This window comes from Pieris rapae, chromosome 5, assembly GCF_905147795.1.
Source record: "Pieris rapae chromosome 5, ilPieRapa1.1, whole genome shotgun sequence".
Classification (NCBI taxonomy): Eukaryota; Metazoa; Arthropoda; class Insecta; order Lepidoptera; family Pieridae; genus Pieris; species Pieris rapae.
Genome location: NC_059513.1, coordinates 1,469,441 through 1,495,614, shown reverse-complemented (window position 1 = coordinate 1,495,614; position 26,174 = coordinate 1,469,441). Strand labels below are relative to the sequence as shown.

The following is a 26,174-nucleotide window of genomic DNA, read 5'->3' as shown; positions in this document are numbered from 1 at the left end:
TTAATTGGTAGTTGGTACATCAGTATTCAGTGGTGCGAAAGCTGTGGTGTGTGATGGACGTGTAGTGATAGTGTAAAATGAAGTGGTTAATTGTAATCGGACTTTTTATTTACGTGGAGCTAACTAAGGGCACCGGTGAGTGATTTTAATCTGCGTGAATGTTTCAGGAGAAATATTTAATTGATAAAATATTACGTAGAAATCTCTTGTTGTAAAGCAATTACTTTAATTAAGGAAGATAAATATTTAATATTAAAGTTGAAATTTTATACAGCTAAATTGCGAGTCGTTTTTATATTACATAAATCTATTTTTTTTCTTATTTCGAATGGCTTTAGTGACATATAGAGTTTATAATCCAGAGGTCTTGTGTCTGGAACAGTATTGTTTCGCATTATAAGACTTGCAACAAAATCAATGACTTCGACGTGGAAGTGTGTTTATTCTACAGCTTTCACTGCTTGATGGATCAGAAAAGAACTAAGAGGAGGAGAAGAGATGACGATTGATAACATAGCAATTAAACCTCATCCCTATCTGTAAATTTTTTCAAACCATTTTTTATAGATTTGGGGAAATGGCTGATTAAAATGGGGTTTTCCATCAACTTTCCTCAACATGTAACATATCGTAGAGTTGGTATAGATTATGGAAATACCCGTCGACGACCAGCCACTTTCCGAGCGGCTTAATTCCGTTGCGTCATATGTGGGGTCTTTCTGCATCTTCTACCGCATTTTACCATAGAATATGTTCAGATGAGTTGATCGGATTAAGTACTGCGGGTTTTTTTCGGACGTCGTGGCAGTTTTTTAAGATAGTTTGGAAGCTGCCTACTTATATATTTTCGATCCAATGCGACTTACGCCAAAACCCAATATTTCACCTATCTCAATCCATTTTTGACCCTCTCATTGACAACTTAATTAAAATATTGATAAAAGTGTGCCAATAAATCGACGGATTGTAATAGCCATCTGTCAAGCAAGATATCCATGGTAGGTCGGATCGGTGTATGTGGATAGACGTTTGTATGAAAATGACAATTTATCTGTGCCAATATCCTATCTTACGATTTTAACTAATTAATTATTTTTTAAATAATTAATAAGCTTTTTGATATGTCTTAAACATAGACATGTATATATGTATTAATATTATTTGTACGGTTTTATTTACTTAATTTGGTTTATATTGATTATCAAGTGTAAAGAGCGAAGAGATTGCATTCTACCCGTCGCCAAAAATGGATTATCTTCTTAGGGTTAGAATATTGGGATGCAGATAGGAGATCGATCAACTCGCAGATTGAAAAACAATCTGAGATTGTGGATTCATTATTGGGTTCAGGTGTTAGGGTCCTTCCAGAAAAAGCGTACCAATTCTTAAGAGCAATCCATTTTGCGAAACCCAGTTAGAAACTCAGTTGTATCCTTATATTCGGATAATCACAAATTAAATTAATACAAAATATCATTTGAATTGGTGCTAATCAATATTATGCGTTACATTTTATAATAAGCTTTAGTTTAATCAATTACTCTATGTCTTCCATATCCTTTTTTTTAATATAGAACAGGGGGCAGACGGGCAGGAGGCTCACCTGATATTAAGTGATACCGCCGCCCATGGACTCTCTCAATGCCAGAGGGCTCGCGAGTGCGTTGCCGGCTTTTTAAGAATTGGTACGCTCTTTTCTTGAAGGACCCTAAGTCGAATTGGTTCGGAAATACTTCAGTAGGCAGCTGGTGCGCACCGGTTTCTCAACTTCAAGGACCACGTACAAACAAAAAAATAAATCGCTAGCATAATGTCTTTTTCAGGGATTCCTGGCTCAGCTCTATGTAGAATTCGGGGATCCCCGCAAAAGAGCCTCACGCTTTGGGGGATATTCGCGATCTTTTAATAAATGACCCATGTCAAAAATTTATTGCTTTTTACTTTCGATTGGGTGACACCACCAACTCCGACTGCCGCCCAAGGTAGCTACGCCACTGGACCGTCTCTAAATATTTATATATTTTTAAAATAATAAATAATTTAAAGAAAATCACTTTTTTACGGATTATAGTTATGTATTATTGTATTTAAACTTATAATTATTTAGACATAATTTTAAATTTAAACCGACCGTGACCACGCACGCTGTAAAGCACGCGAAACGTCGGTTTAAATTTAAAATTATGTCTAAATAATTATAAGTTTAAATACAATAATACATAACTATAATCCGTAAAAAAGTGTTTTTCTTTAAATGTGTAAAAGTTATGTTAATAAAAGACAATACTAAATAAATAATTTATTTAAAAAGAATAGCAAATGTACAAGTGCATTCAGATTTATTAATAATAAAAACTAGAAAAATCAGCCGTGCAACAGGCATCCAAATATCGTATTTATAATCATGATGGCATAATAAGAACAGTTAAATTTAATTGTTGTCAAAACTTCAGGTCTAAATACTCTCCCCTGTTATAAAAGGAATTTTAATCCTTACAGATAACGAAATTAATTCCATGAATCACTCATCAATAACTATTCAAATCATACTTGCAAAAACCCCCAATACTTAGTTTCAATTATAACAATGACACAATACGATTATTATCTGTGGGAAACCTTTTTCTGTCGACAAGCCTTGGACCTATTAGTTTAACAATTATCTGTGTTGCCAATTAATTAATTAACATGCATCCGGTTGACATTTCTGTCTACGATTTTGATCTTAAGTGATGTTTCAAGGGCGTGGTGGAGATGAATTGTGAATTGTTGTTCTGTATAGAGGAGTTATAGTGTTAACTCCATTCCGTCAGTTTCCACACTTAGACGATCTTTAGGTATGTGGTGTGGCTAAATAAGCCAGCTTAGCTTCTTCCAGAAGTACAGAAGTCTCCTGAGCATTTCGCAGGCTTCACGGAGCAACCTCATTGCTTCGAGGGTTACTGTACGTCTGAAGCCACAGACGCATTCCAGGTCTACGGTGGTGACTAATTCTTTCAGGAACTTTAATGTTATAATTTTAAGTTGCTTCAGATTTCTGCCTCTGTCTAATCTCTACATATATAAAATTCTCGTGTCACACTGATACTTCCGATACTCCTCCGAAACGGCTCGACCAATTCTTATGTAATTTATTACGCAAATTCAGTAGGTCTGACAATACGCTAATATACTTACGCTATATCTTTTGTAATGCCCAATAATTTATATTTTAGACAAAAATATTGTTTTTATTTTTTTATACATACTCTATTTACTACTAACTAACTACTAACTTTAATTTTCACCCTTCCACAAGTAACACCTATTTTCTATTTGTTAATTTAACGCGTATGACATTTACTTTCAACTTATATAGAGATAATCACACGATGAATGAACAACCTAAAAAGATTTCATTCTGGAAAACCGAACAGTCTCTGGGGTAGCATAGCAAAATGTTTCGAGTTGGTTTATCTACTAAAAAGGTAGGCATTAAGAAAAACCGAAGAATAACTAGTAGTTTATAAAATAAATTGATATTTATTTAACTCGCAATACTTGTGATTTTAAAGCATACTTTTCCTACGTTCTTACACGTGTAATTGTAAATAATAGAGCCACTTTAATTCCATACTTATTAACAAATTAGTACGTAAGTTATTTTAATGTTATTCCGTTTCTTTGTATTCTGCAGTATTTCCTTTTGGGTAAAGGCTTGGATAAACTTTCCATTTGTGTCTGTTGTTAGCTCCATCCCAGCTTCCCAGAAACAATTATGATGTCGTCAGTACGTTGTGGTCTTCCCATGTGTCTTTGTTCTTGGGTAGAGGTGAGGTTAGAGCATCATTGAGTCTCGTTTCATATCGATCCGTACTATATGAATCTTATTGATTCTTACGAGTAAGGGTCTGTTTCACAATGTCGGGATAAGTTCCAAATAAGCTATTTATTACTTATTGGTAGGATAAACAGTATTGCGTTTCACGACTGTCAGATAGCGCTATTCGTCATGAAACGTAAAGTATTATTGGGAACTTTTATCTTTCGAATAATGTGTGTTGCATATTTGATACTTTATAGTTTATCCATACATTGTGAAACAGGCTCTAAGTGTAAATAATGAAAATTCAATCATAATAGGCCTTTGAATATATCCAACACAATGTTAAAATCGATTTCTCTCAAGAAAGTTAACAGGATAACTGTGGCAACAGAATATCTTTAGTATTGTTGAGGTCATGTAAACCGTTAGGAGTCTCAAAGTAAACTTGCTTAACCGCTTATACATGCAAATAAAATATAAAAATACTTTGTATAATAGCTTTGGCGCCTCACATTAGTATTTAACGGTTTGGATTTCCAAATAGCATTCTTTCCTGGGATGTCTTTTTTAGAAAAGTATTAGTAAAAAGAATGGCGGACAGTTTATTGCCAGTTCTTCTCTTCCGTTCTACGCCCTTGATTTGAGAACTGGCAGTAAATGTAAAATTAGAAGCGTTTAAAGTATATTTCTTTTTTTGATGTTCATACGTGTACATTATGTTACCTATATGAATAAATAATTTTTGAATTTGAATTATGCTTGTGCCCGATTTTCTACTGTTTTTTTACAATAGCATCCTTCTGAGTCACTCCATTAATATTAACCGATTTAATCTGTGAATTTTTTAAAATTAAAGCCATTAGAACCGAACTAATGAACTAGTAACTGTTGTTAATGTATCCGTTGCTTATAAACCGAAGCTCCTATGTTTGATTCCAGTTGAAATAATATTATTTGGATTTTGATTGACTTGCTTTTAGGCAATAAAATAAAAATAAATATCAGTGGTAAGACCTCTTTAGGTCTAGGCCTCAGATTTCTGTATCAGTTTCATGATCATTTGTTAATCTAATATGCAAGTAGGTAATCAGCCGCCTGTGCCTGACGCACCCCGTCGACTTTTTAGGTCTAAGGCAACCTGATTTCCTCAGGTTAATATCCTTCACCGTTCGAGCGTTAAATGTGCAAATAGAAAGAAAGTCCATTGGTGCACAGCCGGGTATCAAACCTACGAAGCACGCTGGCCAACATTGCTAAGCACAAAAATAAAAAAATTACACGCACAAATTCGTACCCATTTTGGTTGTGAATGTTGGTTATAAATTGTTTGATGCAATGCAGTTCAAGAGTAGTAATAGTGGTTAATTAATAAAGCGTGTGCTTCTGAGTCCTGAGATCGTGAAATCAAATCCCAACTGAAGCTGATCTTCAGTACACCGAGATTAATACTTGTTCGCTGTAAGATATTGTCTGAAAACTGGTCTTGGAGCCCAAATAAAAAATGACTAAAAAAAGGGCCACAAAGTTCTCTGCCCCATTTGGGAATCGCGGGGCTTCCTACAACTGCAATTAATAACCCTGAGGCGGTTCCAGTATATAACAGAAACGTCAAACCCCGGAAGGATGACTGTCGCGTGTTAATGACATCATAATATTATGAATGAGAGATACCGCGACCTTTGATAAGCATTTACGTATGCCACACATGTCCATTTGTAATATGATATTGTTTTACACCGGGACATGATACATGCGTCCGAAAAAGGTATCAAAGACAATAGAATATTACGCATTGTTATGCGCGCATTTTTGTTTTTGCTTTTATATTTTTAATCTGTGATTCGCCTATATTAGACTGCTTCAGAAAGATGTTGCCTGTTAAAATATTCTTTCATATTAGCTGGGAGCATCTTTAACAATTTGAGAGCAAATAAATTTCTTCACTTAAAATACTTTCAAACATAATAAGTCCGAATAAACTTAATAATAAAATATTAAATTAAGACAGTGCATGTGTTTATTAGCTTTTAAATAAATCAGTATATTATATATTAATATTCGTTAGTATTGATGACTAATGGGTAGGTAAGGTAGAAAAGTGTTCCCTATGCATGACCATGCTATTGAATTAATATAAATGTCCTAGAATTTCACTAGTTCATAGTAACGGTAACATTGCTTCCGCTTGTAATGTCAATGTACCAGTTTACGGTTTTCCTCCTTTAACTGGTTACAATTATGTATTTCATCGGAGTTGATTTTCAAGCTTTTAAATTGAATACTATGGTTTCTGGTATTCACAGCTCTTCCTCCATCCAGTCAACATTATTTAGGTATCCGCAAATTAAAATGTAACTCTGTAATCGTGTGTTATGTATTGATATTTTTATGTACGCAAAAAGAGCTGATGAAACAAGAGATCTTTATTAATTCTAGCAGTTTTAAACAGGGAGCTAACGGGCAGGAGGCACCTGATATTATGTGATATTGCAAGATGGATCGCAAGTACAGTACAGGCCTTTTAAAACTTACTACGCTCTTCTTGAAGTTTTCTAAAAAGCTGTTCAAACTAGGTCTATTCGTAAAGAATGTACCATGTTACAGATAGGTGGACACGTGCGACTTATCATCCATCTTGTGTTGCCTAATGATTAAGAGATCTAGAGGTTATGAAGACCAGAACTTAAAGGTTGTAGCTCCATTAGTATCATGTGGTAAACACACTGGTTTTGCCTGGCTACCCTGTGTTGAAAATATCCAGAGAGTAAAGAGCTTTGGCCAAGAGAAAACCAGCAGTTTCTGTACGAAAAGACATCAAAGTTCTTCAAACCGGATACTAGGTATTTACGTACTGAAACGTAGACGTCATCGGCATTTTTCCCATTCATGTGTGTAATAAAGTTTTTATTACAATTGTATGCCGTTTGATGTAATTATTTTAAGACTGAACTGGTTTTTGTACGTTTTCATCTTCTTCATCCTGATTTTATTTGCGCGTTCATAAATCCGCTTGGTATTTATCTGCTTCACCAGGGGCCGTCCGGAGACGAAAACTTGCAGTGGGAGCGATTATGGATTGTTCAAAATTTTATTTTTGCCCTCATATCATACATGGGGAAAATCAGATACTTATCAACTGCATACTTATTATCACGTTTATTGAAATGAATAATTCAATACCGCATGAGGTCATTGTTACAACTAATTGATTTCTCAGTATTTTACCCTGTGATATGCGTATGGAGCAAATATTAACTCAATACATTAATATAGAATATAAAAAGTATCGATCAGTAAGGCTAAGCGTGCACGGGTTTGTCACCGTTGTATTAAAGTTGTCATGTACACGTCAAGTTTCTAAAGTGCTGTCATTGTGACAACTGACAGTTACAAAACTTTTTTTTAATTGAAGCGTCATTTGCCGATATGGATTTCAAAGCGTCTCTTTCCAATCATACTCAGAAGAAGAACCAAGCGAAAAGTAAACTGGGAATCTTTGTAGTATATATTGAAAAGTATAACTTATTGGAAAGTTCTACACGTTCCCTTCCCATGCTTTAATTTTCAATTGAATGTCAGAGTAGTCTTTCTGATTTACATCCGCTTCTTTAAAAATCATGTCATTATCAAAGCTCAAGATTTCAAAGATTTATTTATTATATACATAATCTTAAATAGAATAGAAGTTGGTGTATTGCACACAAATTGGACACAGTTTTTCTGTCCACCAGGGCGTCGAACATATTTTAAATATTAACGTATTAAGGCTACATATATACACTGTAACATTATAACTATTAAAGAAAAAAGATGCACGTAAAACGTCATTGAAACATTGACGTTCCATAGATAGCCTAAGCAAGATGTTATTTATAAAGATTTATAGCCTCCGTAGAGGGGATTAGCATTAGATACATTTTGTCACAACCATATTTCTGACATGAATAAGTTTTTACTTATTTATGCAATCAGATACAAGATACAGGGGCACATGGTACTCTGTCCCAAAGAGTACGGTATTTTTGTGAATATATTTTTTCAAAAGTATATTCACAAATAAAAAAGTATTTCGTATTATATGTTAAAAACTTGCAACACACTCCCAGAAACTAATAAGATTTAAAGTGCAAAAACATACGATACGTTTACCAAAATATGATTTCAAAGACTTGTCTCCAAATTATTTTAACCACATCATTTATAACCAAATTATTTATTAATTAAAGTTAACAACATCATTTAAAATACATTTTCTACAGTATATTTAAATTTAAATTACAATCTATTCTAAAAAATATAACAGGCTTAGGTACCTACCCGAATAATTATGATATAATATATGTTTATTCACAGTATATGTTACAAGCTAATTTTAAAAACATAATTTTTACAAAAATTTAATAATGAAATAAAAATACAACACTTCCAATTTTAGATTTAGACTAGCATTTTATTATTTATTTATCTATACGTAAATAATAACGAATATAATATATTAATGAGCATTTATTCTTAAATTAGCAAAGATTCGAAAGAAACGAACCAATACTATAGACGAAAAAACCAAAGACTATAGACGAAATTTGGAAGATTCTACTGAAGCCTTTGATTGCCTCAAGCTAAATGAACAAGTAGCATAAGGTTAGTCCAGTAAATGAAATGGCGCCCGACTGTCTCGTCACCAATTAATCGACAAATGGCAATTTGACTGACAATTACTGAAACTATTAATAGCTTTGTATAAATAGAAATAGGAGTTTTCGTTGCGAGCTGTTCGAACGAAATGTTGTTACGGATATTGCAAATTGGTCGCATCAAGCAGTCTTTACTTAAAGTATTACAATCTTGTATTTCCTATTATTATTATAGTAGTAAATACAAGTTTATAAATTATAACTTGTACTAAAAAAAGATGGTAATATTAATTTTCAATCTTAACTTATTTTTATTCTTCGATCCTAACTGTAGGTTATTTCAAAATATCTTATCCTTGGCTTTTCTTTCTCCATTTGCTCCCAGCTAACGTTTCCATTTCTTCTATACACATTTTTATAGGCGCCTTCTTCTTGCACTTAGTTACCTCAAACAAACATATTATAAAACTAAGTTATTAGGCAACGGGTGGCTTTATCGCTAACAAGCAGTGCATACATAATTTAAAAAAAACATAAGATTACAAGAACTACAACAAATAAATAAAATAAACTATAATAAATTTTAATTAAATGTTTAATGTTAGAAGACTTATTTTAAGGGAAACAAATAAAGATTATGCATTATTATTTATTGGTGACTCAAAATATTGAGCTGGATTGGTCACCAAATCCTAAATAGCTGGCACGCAAGGATTACTTTACTCGCGAGCTTCCTGGTAATAAGGTTCTATCGGCAGGAGGCAATATCAGATCCCTGTTGCCCGGGGTATAAAAAGAATAGCGAAATCAATAGTGCCATTCCAATTTAGTAAGAAGCTTTAATACATTTTTAATAGTGATTTACATTTGATTTGCAATGTGGTCAAATCAATGGTGACCTAAAACTATAAAGTAGCAATTTTATTGACTGAAGTTAAAGCATTCTCCGTGAAGTACTGAGTAGTTTTTAATAAGATTAAATTAAAATGAGATTCCAACCAGTTGAATGAAATCCTTATCAAGCGTTATCTCCCGACCCGAGTTACTAGAATCGACAGCGTAGGTTTGTTTGTGTATTTACTATGAAATGCATGTGCTAATCGCTCTCTTTGATAAAATGTTGATTCATTCAATATTGTTATTAATTTGTCACGTCAAATCTATATAATACGTTTTAGTCACATTTTTCTTCGTAGTACTGAAGGTCGTGTCTGCCTTGATAATCCCTAACTGTGTGTATTAAGGATGTTAACACCAATCATTATCTTAACAGGGTCAGGCTAACGAGTAGGCGATCAGCCCCAACTTCTCCTATCATTCCTCCCTTCCATTACCAGCTTGTTGAGAGTATTCGGTTCTCTCCTGGCAAGACGGCCAAAGTACTAAGCAACCTTAGTGGTAGCGTTTAGTTGGTTAAGAATGCTATTCGTTCTTTTAGCACTCCGTGAATATGCCCAACATCTACATCTTTTTCGGTCTGCGGCACGATTGGACCAGGACTCTCATTCCTACAGACTATATATCCTAAATACTCTAAAAATAAAAAAAAAGAACTTTGTGGAATGCAATTCATTATTAATCAATTAATGAGGTTGCAATCTCTCTGTTATGCAAACTTTTTGCTCAATATTTCTGTAGTATCTATGGAATTCCAAGATATAGCTGGGGGTAATTATCGAGCCAATTGTTTCCTGCTATTAATAGAACTGCAATAATTGTGAAGGCTAAAGGGCAATTTGATGATCGGCCGCGCGATGCTATCGTTGTCCGAAATGTTGCGTTGACTTTGGACAAAAATTTGACTGACACTGACACTGACACTGAAAAAATGACTGAAAAATGGGCTTGTCCATTGAATTGACATCTGGATAAATTATTGTACGCAATTGTAAAATTTATTTAAATGAAATATAGGTAAAATAAGGTACGTAGGTAGGTGGTGAAAAATAATAAAAATGATCGTTTCATTCTAGTCTTATTCAGACTAGTTTAATTATATTGTATATCTAAACGTTGATGCAACTATATTACAGTAAATATTGATAATTATTGTGTATATAATTAATTGTATTTAAATGTATTCACGTTCGTAATTCTGCAACGCAAAGATTACATAATTTAAGGCCTTCTTTATTATTTAAACTTCTTTAGGCGCATGATGATAATATTAGCGAAGATGTGCAGCGGTTTTGTCGAAGAAAAGAGAGAAAGAGTGATTGAGACGATGTAGAGAGACTGTGACTGGGCGAACGTATTATAAAGGAAATAACCATGGAGCGAGAGTAGGGAGCAAGCTAGTGAGAAAGATCGAGAGAGAGAGATAGAGCGAATGTCGCATCACGCACAGTCCCATGGAGCGAGAGGTAGGGAGAGCTATAAAGAAAGAGATTGACAGAGAGAGTAAGGGAGAAAAAAATACACGCTATTGGTTGATGTATTCGTTTAGTAGTTACAGTCTACAACTTTAGATGGCAATTTTGTCGGGTATCGTCTTGTGCAGTAACGCAGATGTTTTATTTATTTACATTATCTTAGCACGTATACAGTGTGTAAACAGTATGAGTATAGATATACAAATATATGGAGTGATCATTTACTGGTACATGATCATATATTGGGGCTTTTTACCTTAGTTATAATTAATTTACAAAGAAGTTTCACACTTTTTTCTTACCTCATTTCCAAGTTTTGACTTTAGTGAATTTATCTTTAAAAAATATTATATTATTGATTTATTTGTTTCAGCGATACCGGTGCCGTCACAAGCTCCAACGAAAGATTCAAGTATTGCGGACACAACAGAAAAAGGTTATTATTATACGTTATAAATTATAATATATTTTATTTCTCTGTTAATTATAAAACATCAATTATATATTATAAATTATAAGATATTTAATAAAATACACAACTTAATAATTGATTTGAACAGACTTGGAGTACCAAGTCTGTTCAAATCAATTTAAAATGTGATAAAAAAATTAATAGATTTTATGAAAAATTACGTTATTTAACTGGTATACCTTAACATTTTGGAAGGTGCCAATTTCACCCAATCACTAAGTCATACAATGTACATCAATAAAATTTAAATTGCAGAATATATAAATTCAGAAGAATTCAGCACGTACGAAGATGTACGGTTAGAAGCCGAGTGCTTGGTCGGGAGTGAGTGGTTGAGTAATTGTCACGCGTGTCGCTGCTCCAAGGAGGGCAGAGCCATCTGCGTAAAACAAGATGTCTGTGATAAGACCTATGGTAAGCCACCACCAGATATTTACCGTTAGGTATTTTATGAGACCAGCAATGGCACCTATTTAACTGATACTAAATAGGGGCTTCCTTAGAGACATCTTGGTTGTTGGCCACTCAATTCAAAGTTTGGCTTATGTCCCATAAAAAGAGAGTCCCTTCTGTGAGTTAAAAGTGCCGTAAGTGTGCCGTAAGAACTTGCATAACTGAGGGCTTTTTCAAATAAGTTTCGTAATAATGTAAATAGACAAATTGGGAAATTTCCAGGTGAACCGTTGAAATGCAAGCCAGAAACGTCGTTCAAGAGAGACTGCAATACATGTAGATGCCTCGACAATGGACTAGTTCTTTGTACTATGAAGGGTTGTTCACGAGGAACCAGTAAGTTCATATTTTCCGCTGATAATAAATGGACTATGCAGTCAGTCATTAGATAGGAGAATCACTGAATCAGTGCAGTAGGATGACCTCCAATAGGCAACGATGGTGGAACGTCGTGAAGCGCATCACATCTGCGCCTTCTATTACCACATAGCGATCACGACCGCTCTTTCTCCTCTCTTCTCTTTCTCGACAGAGCTACGCTAGAGTACGGTCTTGAGCGTACCGAATAAGAAAAAGAAGATTAGATAGCCTAGTTAAATTCAGTAATTATAAAATATAAAACTTTAACTATACCAATTAACTTCTTTATTATGTGTGTATTTTTTTATCACAATATCGTACATATAACTGTAATTATGTAAGTATATTGTTATTTGACAGTAACAGACGAAAGAGTACTTCAGTTAAAACTGCAACATAAAAATTAATACACGAAGATTCATAGCTTAAGAAGATAAGTTTTTATGTGGGTTAAAATAAAATTAATATTCTCTAGTTCTGATGAAGGCGGATTTGCAATCGGGGAAAGATTGTTCACCAGGCACGAGGTGGAAGAGCAGATGCAACGATTGTTTATGCTCCCAAGAGGGTCTCAGCAACTGCACAAAACTCGATTGTGAGGGACAAGAAAATGGTATTTATCATCAATATTTAAACTTTTTTTGTATTCATTATTAGATGATCCGGAAATCGTACCGTCAATAAATGTTGTGTTATAGATTAGCTGAACTTATTACTGATGAAAGTAATACATACAAACAAAACCAGAAGTTAATTTCTCTGTTTTATTACTGTTTTACACAAGAAGATATAAACATTGTTGTCTATTGAAGTATCCTTATTTATAAACCTTAATTTACACAGTATACATTTCTGAATGCACGTACAAATATTTGACAACAGATGTCAATCCTTTTTAATAACTGACATTATTATATTTTTAAATTCTTAAACACGCCAGTATCAAAATATTCTGGAGATATCTTGTCGATTCGAAACCTTATTAAAATGAACGTTATATGTCTGAAGTTTTGCCTTGACAGGTTGGATTTTCTCTCCTTTCTTTTATTAATCTAATTGAATACATATTTGCTAATTTGGTGACAAATACAACAAATAAAAGTTTTTGGGTAATAAATGTTCAAACAATTAGCGAACATTGTTATATATTTAAGAGATTTATTTAATTACTTATATATATGATTTTTTTACCTATTTGCCTCGTGGCTTAACTTGTGAAGCATTCGAACCCAGACATAAATGGACTTTCTATCTATGTTACATTTAACATACGCTCACACGGTGAAGAAAAGCATCGTGAGGAAATCGCCTTGCTAAACCCAAAAAGTCACAGGTGGCTGATACTTTGTTATTTTATTGACATGCTCATGAAAATGATACAGAATTCTGAAGCCCTGACCTAAAAAGGTTGTAGCGCCATTTTTTTAATATAATTTAAATACGTATGAACACAATTTGAGGAGTACAAAATGACGTTTATTTGTGTACATTTTACGATGATGTTATATATGAATTAAATCCCAGAACCCATACTCCGATGTGCTCCGGACTCCATGTGGAGGAACGAATGCAACACTTGCTGGTGTACGACTAATGGACACGCCATGTGTACTAAAATGGGCTGCTCATTGCACACGAGTGAGATTATTTTGTATTTATTTATTTAATTAATTTAAACTGAATGTAAAATGTAGTTACATAAATATGTGATGTTCTAAGAAAACATAAACAGAAAAGTATGAAATTACAAATTTTACTCGTCACCTCGGCACCACGGTTTTAAGTTTTTTTCTGCAAAAAAGATTAATACACAAAATGGGAGCGTACCATTCCAACAACGGACGTCACGGGCTCCATTACGGTCCATTAGTGGCAGCTTTTAATTCAAATAGACCTGCTTGCTTTTTTGTACGTCTCATAAAAATACAAAATTATAATATCAAAATCGAGAGAAACATTTAAAAAATATAGATAGAACAGCACAAAACGCAAAAATAAAACTAAATCTTATAAAAACTTAACCGTCACAGAGCATAGTGAATAAAATTACGATAAAAAAACACTTCAACAATTTTAATAATCCAAAAATATTTCAGTTTCAGATTGGAAGCCACAGCCAGCTGAAGAAATAGATAATAGATTTTTATCGTCTATGGTATGTTTATATCAATATTTTTATACATTATGCACCCCATTATGATACTCTATTGTTACTCGGTACTCCATAAAGTTTTATAAGTCGCCAATTGTGCTTTAAAATACAAGAATAAGCTAACTTTTATGTTATATTAACTGTATTGCGGCTCACGAATAATACAAGATTGATATTTTTGAAATTTAAAGAATTGCTACCAAACACCATTCATACTCGTTCACTCACTTTTTTCGTTCACTTAAAGTGATGTACTTAAAGAAATAAGTACATAATCTATGTTTTAACTATTGCCTCCTTTTGTTTGTTTTCCTCTTTACTGATACTAATAAATTTTAAATGACTTTATACATTTACAATGTAATCGCAATCTAAAGCCGCCTTTTTTAATAAGATTCGCACATCTTACGCACTTCATGTAAGCGTAATCAATGAATGGTATTCATTCGGTCGTTCACTTGTCGCATTTATTTCACTCTCATTCACCCACACTACTTATGGTGAATTTTACGTTGCGTCGGTAATAAATCGCCATCGGTGATGGGCGTGTTAATACGTGATTTGTGTTAATATTCACTTGGTGAAGGTTAATAAGGTAAGTAAGCACTATTATATATTATTTTGATTACTTATGTTTTATTTTTCGTTAAAATTTGGTAAACCTTCGTAGCTAAGTTGCAGTATCATTACAGATAAGGTAATTTACTACTCTGTGATATATTATAGGACAATATATAGTCAAGTTAAAACTCTTATAACTTTAAACCAACTTCGACAAACCTGAAAGGGGTTGTGTCTGGTTATCACTTCGACGTATACGTATCAAGTATATCGCGGAAAGAGAACTGTCGTGGAATGTGTGGTCAGCAGCCTGCGCCCTATAGTGCTGAATTACGTTTTCTGTTGATAACAATACCGTCATTATAGTCCTATAGTAGGTAATCACTTTAATACTAAAATGAAATTCTATTTCACAGTATGAAAAATAAAGTGTTATTAAATGTAAACTGGAAAAAAATTGTAAATATGTAATGATTAATTTATCAAATTTAAATATTGATTTTCATACTTTAGTCACGTGACGCAAATAATCACAGATTGGATTAAACGAACACAGAAGACGTAGAATATAGATATTTAAGAATGACAATAAACAAAAAAAAATACATGTCGGCGCCATCTTGTAGAAGGATTTTGGCGGGATCTAGAAATTATGAAGATTTTATTCAAGTTTTCAAAAGCCCGTACTTAACAAAATTGAAAATAGCAATTTGTATAGGTTCTATACAAACATAACTAATAAGAAACGGTTTTAAAAAAATTTTCGTTTTTTTGGGAAAAATAAAATTGATGTAATTATAAATATTGATGTAATTATAAATAAGAATTCTTCTTACTTCACCACGACAGATCTCTTTCCGCTTAGACTATGCTCAAATATCCTTAATTCATCCATTGTTTAAATTTTAGTCAAGGCAAAATGCGTTCCATAAAATCCAGAGACGATCTGTCTGTGAGCCGAATGCAAAATTCAAAGTCGACTGTAATGATTGCTTTTGTTCTTCAAATGGAGAAGACATATCGTGCACACTTAAGGCTTGTTTCGGAGAAAGCCTGGAGGTAACAGAACAAAAGGTATGTAAGTACAGACGATAGAAAAAGTAGTTCTATACACAAGTTAAATGTACTCTATAGTACAGTCAAGACCACATTTAAGTTTCGATTGTTCGAACGTGTGTTCTATTTAAACAATAAAAATATATTTTAAGAAATAAAAATATTATCGGTTCTCTGATTGGCCATTGCCACCCTGGCAAAACCCTTCGCATCTACCAATGTTCAAACTTAAATTTTGTAATTGAAGAACCCGGTTCTCTTAGGGGAGAAGGGGTTAAAACTACCTTGCGCCCTGCCAACGCCCTTTCTACTCAGCATTATAATTAAACTAATAATACAACTAATAGATAATTTTAACTATTATGTTGGTATAGAAGAGCTAGGAAAAAGACCTGGGTATATACGGGACTTTACTTTAAATGGTTCCCAAAGTTTAAACAATATAGGGCAAATATTTTATTCCTAATGCTATTAGTTTTCCCTAATATTGTATTTCAGGATAAACTACTAAGACTTATCGAGACAAGTTCATTCCAAGGCAATCTTATAAAACGTCCAATATGCAAAGCGAATACATTATTCAAAGTTAATTGCAACGAGTGCGCGTGCGCCGCTGATGGGCAAAGCTACTCGTGTAGTGACGATGATTGCGAGGATAGGGTTATCAATGATGATGTTGAGGTGTTTATGAAGGAAGAGGTGAGTTTACTCATGATGCAAAGGCTTTGTGTTACTGAAAATTCAATATTGTTCATTCATAGATATTGACAATTGACATCGTCATTTTTGGGCACCATGTGGGTAAAGTGACATAAGAAACGAAATATTAAGTAACGTTAAATTATAACGAGCAACGGGTTTAGGGCACCGATGTCATCTTTTAATCACAATCTACTAGACCCAACTCGGTCCAAACTCTTAACACGAAGCTCCACTGAGTACTGAATCAGTATTGCCCTGCGTTCCCTATTTGCTCTGTCTTTTGACAGTTGCCTTGACTTTTGTCAAGATGGCGCATAAACACAGAGGAATATGCCCTGCTCGATTGATCGTAGCGATATTCGAACTTTTATTCGTTATGTAATGTTCTATATTATGAAACAATTAAATAAAAACATATTAACATAAATTATGATTAGGAGTACTTAATAGAAATTTCAATGATTAACCAAAGAAACAATAAAAACCATACTTAACATTTTAAATTATGATTTTTTGATTGGCACAAATTCGATCTATCCCTAAATAGCCAGCCTATCAATAAATGACGACGGCTTTACCCACTATTGCATCAGCTCAACTGCTATTTTAGCAATACAATATTAACCATAATATCTATAGATTTGTTTATTAATTTATTTATTCGTGTGCGTTTGTTATTAGGGCCCAGACCACATAGAACATTCCGTGTGCAAGCCTCTCGCGGAGTTCCATATGGGTTGTAATACTTGTCGTTGTAATGGCAATGGCAGTAACTTCTCTTGTACCAATAAACCTTGTCCATTACCTGAAGACGTTGAAATATTCAAAGAATTGGAGGTAAGTTCTTTATATAGAGTCCAACTGAACTCTTTTCAAATATTAGAGATTCAGAAGACAGTTAGTTATATACATATACAATGGAATGAATGAATGACGTTAAGTGATACGCCATCCATGGACATTGCAGAAGGCTCGCAAGTGCGTTACCGGCCTTTTAAGGATTGGTAGGCTCTTTTCTTGAAGGACCCTAAGTAGAATAGGTAATAAATCCCTGGTCGCCATTACTTTGAATTATACAAATCAATGTCGTGTACATAATGTTATGCACTTTTACTCGATTCACTAAAATAAATACAGGATATAATAAGTAATTAATAAACCTTAATATTATAAGTGATTTAAGAAAATACTATATTGCAATGAATTAGTTTATAGAAGTTAGTCTAAAATACTAGTTACTAATATTTTTATAATTTTCAGGATATGAAGCCAATAATACCGTGACTGCTGGAAACTTGACGAATAACGATTATTATTTTTGTTATTAAATATATTTCAATTCACGTTATTTTATTTTGAAATCCCTCCATACAGCATTTATTAGCTTTATCTGTATATCACTTTTTTGACAGTTATCACCGAAAGATATTTCCTAGTGTTTTTTTTTTTGGTTATTTTCCATGTCGTATTTTTGTATATATATGTTTCTTACTTAAACAATGACTGTACATTAGTTCATTAATTCTTGTTTGCCACCTTTACTACACGCACAAATCAACTTGGCACCTGATTTGGCGGTAATGACACTTGGCGAGGTGCCTAGTTACCTTCTGCGTATAGTACATATTTCATAATGTTGCGCACCGGCATGGTCTGTGCTTTGTTAATATTTCCTGTTGGCCGTTTCAGTCTAGTGTTATCTGTGTTTGATGCTCTAATTCGTGCCTGACACGGTTCTGCAACACAATCATTAAACGAGAAGGAACGGGAGAACGGGTGTATATTAATTTACTGAAATAACGGATATTATTTAATTTGAAATTTGCAAATTATATGAATGCCATCCGTCTGAACCTAGTCCTTTATATAAGAGAAAATAAACTCAAATTTGGCGGTTAAGAAATAAATAGTAATAATAAAGAGTGGCGGAGTGTGTTGCCAGTTCTCGCCCACTCTACATCCTTGTTTTGGTAACTTTAGATCTATTCAAAGCCTACTGAAATTCGTACAATATACAAAATCAACATTTAATTAAGAACAATAAAAATTAACTAGCACTAGCTGATATTAAGCATGCCCTTTAGAAGCATCTTAAATCAAAATATTACAATATAATCGTATGAACAAAAATTAAAAATTATATTATAATGGGTTGCAATACTGTAAAAAGTGAACTATAAAATCCCTTTTTTATTGTGGTATCATTATTTTTTCTCAAGGCCCGAAAATCCGTTAACGCTTCGAAGGTCGTATGCACTGCTAACAGAATGTTTATAAGAGACTGCAACACCTGTTGGTGCAATGACAACGGCACTGGGTTCTTTTGCACGAGAAAAGTCTGCGTCCTTCCCGAAGACGGTGAAGAAAATTCAGAGGTATTTTAGTGTTTTTTTTTTTTCCTAATAGCCTACACCCCGGGCGAAGTTTTCCCCGGGCCGTGAAGTTCGATCGATTCGAAATTCGATCTAGATTGAAACGCGTGATTGTATAATTTTTATTTCAAAAAAATTGTAGTAAAATATAATTTAAATACTTAATGTCTTATACATGTTTTAGCTCATTACACTTAGTTTAACAGTTTCCAGTTCCAGTTTCCATTTTAGTGTTAAGTTTCTGTGGGGTTTATCAATTGACTATCATAAAATCTTTTCCTTTTGTTTTTTTTTCACCTAAGAGCCTACACCCCGGGCGAAGTTTTCCCCGGGCCGTGGAATTTCGAGCTAGATTAAAACACGTGATTTTATAGCATTTACCTTAGTTGGTTATGGTAGCATTTACCTCGCTCTACGAATAAGTATGGCAATACAGAGAGGAAATGCTGCCAGCGTTTTGTAATTTTTTTTTTTATTTTCTATTTACTAATTTTAATTATTATTATTATTGAAAGGTTAAAATAAGAATACGAAATCGCAATGGGTACTAAGATAAACCAATATGGTCGTAAGAATAATTTAATAGGTAAGGTTTAAAAAAATCTGATGTCTTGGTGTTAATTCACAATCGCCAATGGCCATGTTTCATTCACGTCGCTCATGGTTCTTACTTTCGTTCTGGACGTCATATTAATAAGATTGAGAAGTGAACAAAGCATTGTTTCTGACATGTAAAATTTAAACTTGAATATATTTATATAAAATAAAAACAAAACAAGACTAATATTGGTTTAATTATATTAATAATTTGACAGTAAGTTTGTGATTGACACAGAGTATTGATTATGTCACCGTAGACAATTAACTACATAACAATGGAGCATCGAGCATCTTTTTCTTAGGGTCCTTCGAGAAAAGAGCGTACCAATTCTTAAAAGGCCGGCAACGCACTCGTGAGTTCTCTGGCATTGAGAGTGTCCATGCCCCATGGGCGGCAGTATCAATTAACATCAGGCTCACCTTATCCTGCCCTGTGCTAGCTTGTAGTAGTCATAAATAAAGCTAAATAAAGGTCAACTGAAAAAACTAATCAAACAATATATTTTTGATATTGTAAATTATGATATCAATTAAATGTACAACTAATTAAAATACTTCTGATAAAATTAATTAAAACACTAACTCGTTAAAATAAATTTATATAAACTGGATCTTAATCATTTTTGAATTGAATATTTTTGTTCAGAATTTGAGGACTATCAAAAAGCAATGTCGTCCCGACGAAGTGTTTGAACTGGACTGCAATACATGTCGGTGTAATTCAGATGGCGAGTCGTATTCCTGCACACGGCGAGTCTGCGTTCCTGAACCTGACGAAGAGGTATAAAATAAGGAGCTTATACAAAACTAATTTAATATTATACATAAAAATATATCTAATAACTAACCTTAAAATTTAATTATTAAAAAATATTATTAAAAGGAGTCCCTTTAGGCAAGGTTCCGAAGACACTGGCAGCGTTCCCCCTTTGAATAGCTAGACTAATTCTTTGTGCGAGGTAGCTGCCAGCTCTTCGTTCTCCTGTGATGTCGACTAACCTTTTTGATAATTCCCTAAAAAGCCTTAACGCGTTAGGACCCCACGGACCAAGGGTCTCGACACCGAATGGAACAAAATCATATTCAGAGCCTAGACCCCTCTATTTGCAGACTTTAGCTTTATATATTTTTATGTATTATGTAGTTTGTATGTTATAAGATATGGCATTAAATAAAAGATTTAAAAGAATTGAGTTCTACCAGACATTTATGAATAATGCTATTATAAATTTGTTGAATCACAGCTCCACCTTAAAAGAGCTGAAAGCAGTGGGGTACCACCTTGGGTGGCACCCGATGCGGAAGTTGATGGTGTGACCCCGTCGGCAGTAAAAAAAAAAAATTGTGTATGATAAAGGACATGGATCTTTTATTATAAGATCGCGATCGGGACGGGGGATCCCCCACGACAGTGTCAAGATCTTTAGCGGGAATCCCCGAATCTACATAGAGCTGAGCTAGTGCTTGTGGAGGAATCTTCGAAAAGAAATTTTTATGATAATGATTAATTTGTTTTTGTTTGTACATTGGTCTTACAGGTAAGAGACCGGGTGGGTGTCACCCAAAAAAAGGTCCCTGTCCGGACCGCCCACGTCGCCCCCCATTTGCTACGCCAATGCATAGCTCAAAGTTCTTCATATTTTCGTAATTCGGCTATGGTATACCATCCAATTATATGGTGGCGTATACTCTATAACCCCAAATAAATAATTAAAACAGCAAGCAAGCTAATTCATTCGGTACTGAGACAATATCATTTATATCATGCATGTAATATTATCAGTTATTATTTTTTTAAGGGTACCGCAAGTAATAATATTACTTGAGGTACATATAACGATAGAAAAAAATTGGAGCTGTTTTAAGGTGGAGCCGTGGTTCGACAAATTTACCATATTCTACTAACCTTCCTTTGTTTAATAATAATAAAAACATATGTTATATACTGTAACAGGTTACTTGATCAAATCGAGATAATACAATTATTTGATTTCAGAACAAAAACAGAAGAAAGCGAGCAACTTCACAGGTAAACAAACTTTTTAAAGATACCTTGAATTCTTAGTTTATAGGAAGGTTTTTGTAACACTACAATGCTTTTGGAGCCCTTGAAATATTTTTCAAAGTTAGCCTAGTGGGCTCAGCGTGCGACTCTCAACAGGTCGTAGGTTCGATCCCCGACATCAATACAATGTCTTTTTGCGTATTTAACATTTGCTCGAACGTTGAAGGAAAACATCGTGAGGAAACTGGCTAAGACCTAAAAAGCCGACGGCGTGTGTCAGGCACAGGAGCCTGATTACCTACTTGCCTATTAGATTGACAAATGATGATCAAAAAGATTCAGGTTACAATGAGAAAAAAAACTTGGTAGAACTTGAATGAACTAAATCTAACTAATCATTCACAAGAGTAAGTCTTCAAATAATTAACTCTAATTATAAAATAAATATGAACTGTGAAAAAATAGTTATTATACCCATTTCTTAATATTTCACAAATCAATATGAGGAAGCGTTTCTAGTCTATATAAAGCATAATGATATTGCAATTTAGTTTATGGACATGATCACGGCTATCATAAATACTTAATATCTCGCTAATTAGTTCTGGACTATCCAGCCAAGAAGCAACCCAAAGTAGTTTCTCTGGTAATCCGACTATGGGGTTATACTTGCGATATACATGGTGGTTGTAAGCTGTATTTATAGTAGTTGAAATTTGCAGCAAAAACCAAATCCCGATTCAACGCCGTCCAGGCCAGCTCCAACCTTAAAGGTATTGGGTATCCGCACAAAGCTATATCAAGTGCACAAAACTTCTAAAGCTTTCAACAATCTGCACTTTTTTTATATGTCCACATATTAATTGGCAATATCGTATTCGTACACGCACCTTCTATTATATGAAACACTCCATAACGCACAGCAATGTGCACACGCTAGTCTCACCGTCACGTCAACGAGCTACAACGATCTGGGTTCAAGAATGAAACCAGACTGATGTTTTTATCCAATTGACTGGATCAGAAATTATATTTTTGACACACGGTATTCATACATCTTTAGAAAATGCCATGACGTCATACTCAATGTCGATTACATTACACACTAGGATAGCACCGATAGAAATTCTTGGAATAACACTATAATAAGTGACAAAGAGAAATGTGAAAGTATCTGCAGGAGAACCAAAAGAATAGACGCTGAGAAACATACCTTATAAGCCAAATGAAGATAGGTTAGTTAGCCTAAAATGACAAAGAAACAAGGGCAGACCAACAGAGCAAAGGAGAGAGAAAGATTGGATGATGACCAAAAATAAAATAGGGTGGGAAATGTTGGAGAAGGGCCTCTCCCGGACAGCGGCCGCATCTTAACTTAATGAAATTGTATATATGTAAATGAGATGTGAAATGTCGCCTCCAGACTATTTAATGGTTGATCTGATCACGGATCCTGGAAATACACCTGAACCAGAAATGTACCTATAAATACATATATTATTATACATGTTTCGTTTCCAGGGTGCACCGAAGAACTGCCAACCAAACCAAGAGTTTCGTTTGGATTGCAATAAATGCCTTTGTGATAATGAAGGCCAGAATTACTCATGCACGAGAATTGATTGCGCTGCCTTAAACAACAACAATGGAGCTGATAGGACAAAGCGAGGTAAAAATTATTAAAGAATACTTCTACTATATACTTTAATATATTTTATTTAATGTTTCTCGATATTATCATATAGGTATGGTATGTAAGTATAATGTATGTATTTCTGTAATAAATAAACTTAAAGCCTTTTTGATAGTCTGTAGTAATTATAACTTCAGACATAATGCCGCATTTACATTCAGCCGTAGTAAGCATGGAAGTGGGCAGGACGATTGTGTAAACGCGATACTTCTCATGCCACACCAGTATTTACTTCTGAATTTCACCAAACTATAATTCCATATCTAAGTATAGACGAAACATATCAAACTCAAAATATCCTTATTCATATAGGTAAACAAGTACACTTATGAACGTCAAAAAAAAATTGTAAATTTACATTTACTACCAGTTCGCAAGTCAAGGGCGTAGAGCGGGTAAGAAGAACTTGCAAGAAACTTTCCGCCACTCTTTTTAATCGCTAAGTTTTGAATCATACAAATTGTTTGAACTAGAGCAAATCCATCCCAAGGACTAATTATTAAAGTATTCGACAAATTTTTAAAAAGCTTTATTGATTAATTTACTTCTAACGAGGGCTTTGAATTTATTTAGTGATAATTCTCTAATTTTGGGAGTTTGTTGTAAAAACGAATACAATTTCCATATAAGGAGTGGTTTATCTTCTGGAGCCTGGTTGGTCGTATACTCAAATTAGTTCTATTTCGCGTATACTGGTGAAAGTCACCATTTGTTTTAAAATCGTTGTTTACTGATAAGCAGCTAATACCGTATCATGGTTAACTGTTTGTGTGTTTTGTCTTTCCAGAAGTAGCATCACAGGAGCAGTTAAACTGTACACCTGGAACGGTCTTTGACCAGGGCTGCAACGTGTGCCAGTGCACCACTGATGGAAACCACGCCGTATGCTCCATGAAACGTTGTCACGATGAGAGTGAGAATGATATTAATGCTCCCGGTATGTTGGTAACCTGTTTTGGTTAAAAGTGTATTCTTAAAAAACATTGAAGCTACAACCCTGGCTTCAAGACTTAGTCAGTACCAGGCAGGTCATACATAAATATTTATCAATGTGAGCAATTATGTTTTAGTGAAAAATTAATCAGTGCTTAACCTTTTTAGCTCTGTTCTCAAATTATGGTTTATTTCAATCTAAGGCAAGCCAGGTTTCCTCACGGTGGTTTCCTTAAGGCCAACACCGCTCTGTCATAATTAATGTTTTATAAACACAAAAGCAACATAAAAACATTTGTGTGCTTTTTGTCTATACCCGAACCACAGATACCACAGTATTTTATTTCTGTAGACAATCATTTATATGTTACACTATATGTTTTATAGAGAACGACCCAAACTTCCGATGCAATCCGGGAGAACAATTCAAACGCGGATGCAAGGACTGTACTTGTTCAGCTGATGGAAGGAGCACCTTCTGTACTCTACGTCTTTGTGACCAAGACATCAACCCCGCGCTTTAGATTTATGCCACCCTGGTAGATCAGTGAGTGATTATTTTACAGTGTTTTCTTTAAATGTAATAATAATAAAAAGCGAGCAAATCCAATATCCAAGATTACAAAGAAACGTACTTTTATTTATACAGTCCTGGTATATAGGAGTATCATTCAGGTTTTTATAACGAAGTAAAAAACTTAAAAATCTTGAAACATTTTTTATAGCCATCATAAATAACATTACAATATAACCAATAAAAAGGTAATTCGAAGTTATAAACGGTAAAATTCATAATATTTTTCTCATTCTTATAAAAATTGGATTAGTAATATCTTATTTGTCTTATAAATCTTTCATTCATACAAGAATTTGCCAGGTTTTTTAAAGTCTATTACGAACCATAATTACAATACATAGTTTAAAAAAAAGTTTAGTTCAAAACTTTAGTTTTCATTTCACAAGGTGTCATAAACAAAGTATAGAAATGTCAAAACCAATTAGATCAGTAAGTATTAATACTTCCAAGGAAGAAAAATTAATTTAGTTTTAACTACATTGATAGTATTCACTTAATTATTCTTATTTGTATTGTTTTAGGCTTAAAGTAGATAAGTTATTGATTTATTTTCATATTGTCACAGATTACAGCAATATCAAATTGTAAACAAAAAAAATTAGTAAATTTCTTGAAAATTCTAATTCAGCAAAGAATGTGATTCGTATTTTCAGATTTACGACGCATAGTAAAACCCGTATATAATAAATAGACCTAACACATATTATGCTTTATATTAACTAGCATTTATATAAAAACTGTAAGTCATAATGAAATGAAATAGGTTTGTTGAAACTTTTGGTAGATTACAACACATGAGCTCTAACGCACAATTGTCTTTGTACATAATCTTAAATGATTACTTAGATTATAATTTATGTATAACTTTTTACAGAATAGGATTCATGAGTGCTTTTATACACATTTTAATTGTAATTCTTTATTTTCATGATCATACATTGTTTAATGTTATAATTTAATACTGTAAACTGTAGCTATGCTATTTATTGAATCTGTGTCTAAGATGGTCATTATTGTTTGAGTATATGTAAAAATACATTTTGAATAAAAAAATAGTTCCACGTATGTGTTTCATTTTCAAATTCCCGTTTCAATTTCCACTGTGTAATAGTAATTTATGGTAATAAAATATTTTAATTTAAATAGTATTTTCGAACCAATTCGACCCTTCCTTCAAGAAAAGAGCGTACCAATTCTTAAAAGGCCGGCAACGCACTCGCGAGCCCTCTGGCATTGAGAGTGTGGTATCAATTAACATCAGGTGAGCCTCCTGTCCGTTTGCCCCCTGTTCTATAAAAGAAGAAGAAAAAAATGGTTAAGAACGCAAACGGGGTTACCTGAGGTAATACCGCTACCCTTGAACACTGCCAAAAGGCTCACAAGGTGTGTTATAATTGGTACCTAACATATTTAAAGACTAACTCATA

General features: G+C 33.6%; 1 protein-coding gene across 2 annotated transcripts; it reads left to right on the top strand.

Moving 5' to 3' along the window:
- Positions 1-25,791, top strand: LOC110996812. Of its 2 annotated transcripts, XM_045628385.1 has the most exons (17): positions 1-135; positions 11,185-11,247; positions 11,539-11,697; positions 11,959-12,072; positions 12,572-12,709; positions 13,621-13,734; positions 14,193-14,251; positions 15,719-15,883; positions 16,364-16,564; positions 17,249-17,404; positions 18,787-18,942; positions 20,186-20,320; positions 21,536-21,568; positions 22,267-22,317; positions 23,066-23,213; positions 24,025-24,174; positions 24,558-25,791. In XM_045628385.1, the coding sequence occupies exons 1-17, from the start codon at positions 78-80 to the stop codon at positions 24,692-24,694; spliced, it is 2,037 nt and encodes a 678-aa protein (XP_045484341.1). In that variant the 5' UTR covers positions 1-77; the 3' UTR covers positions 24,695-25,791. The 2 variants fall into 2 exon arrangements, with proteins under 2 accessions (XP_045484341.1, XP_045484342.1); XM_045628386.1 differs by lacking the exon at positions 22,267-22,317 and having other exon boundaries at positions 24,558-25,790.
- Positions 25,792-26,174: the final 383 nt, after the last annotated feature.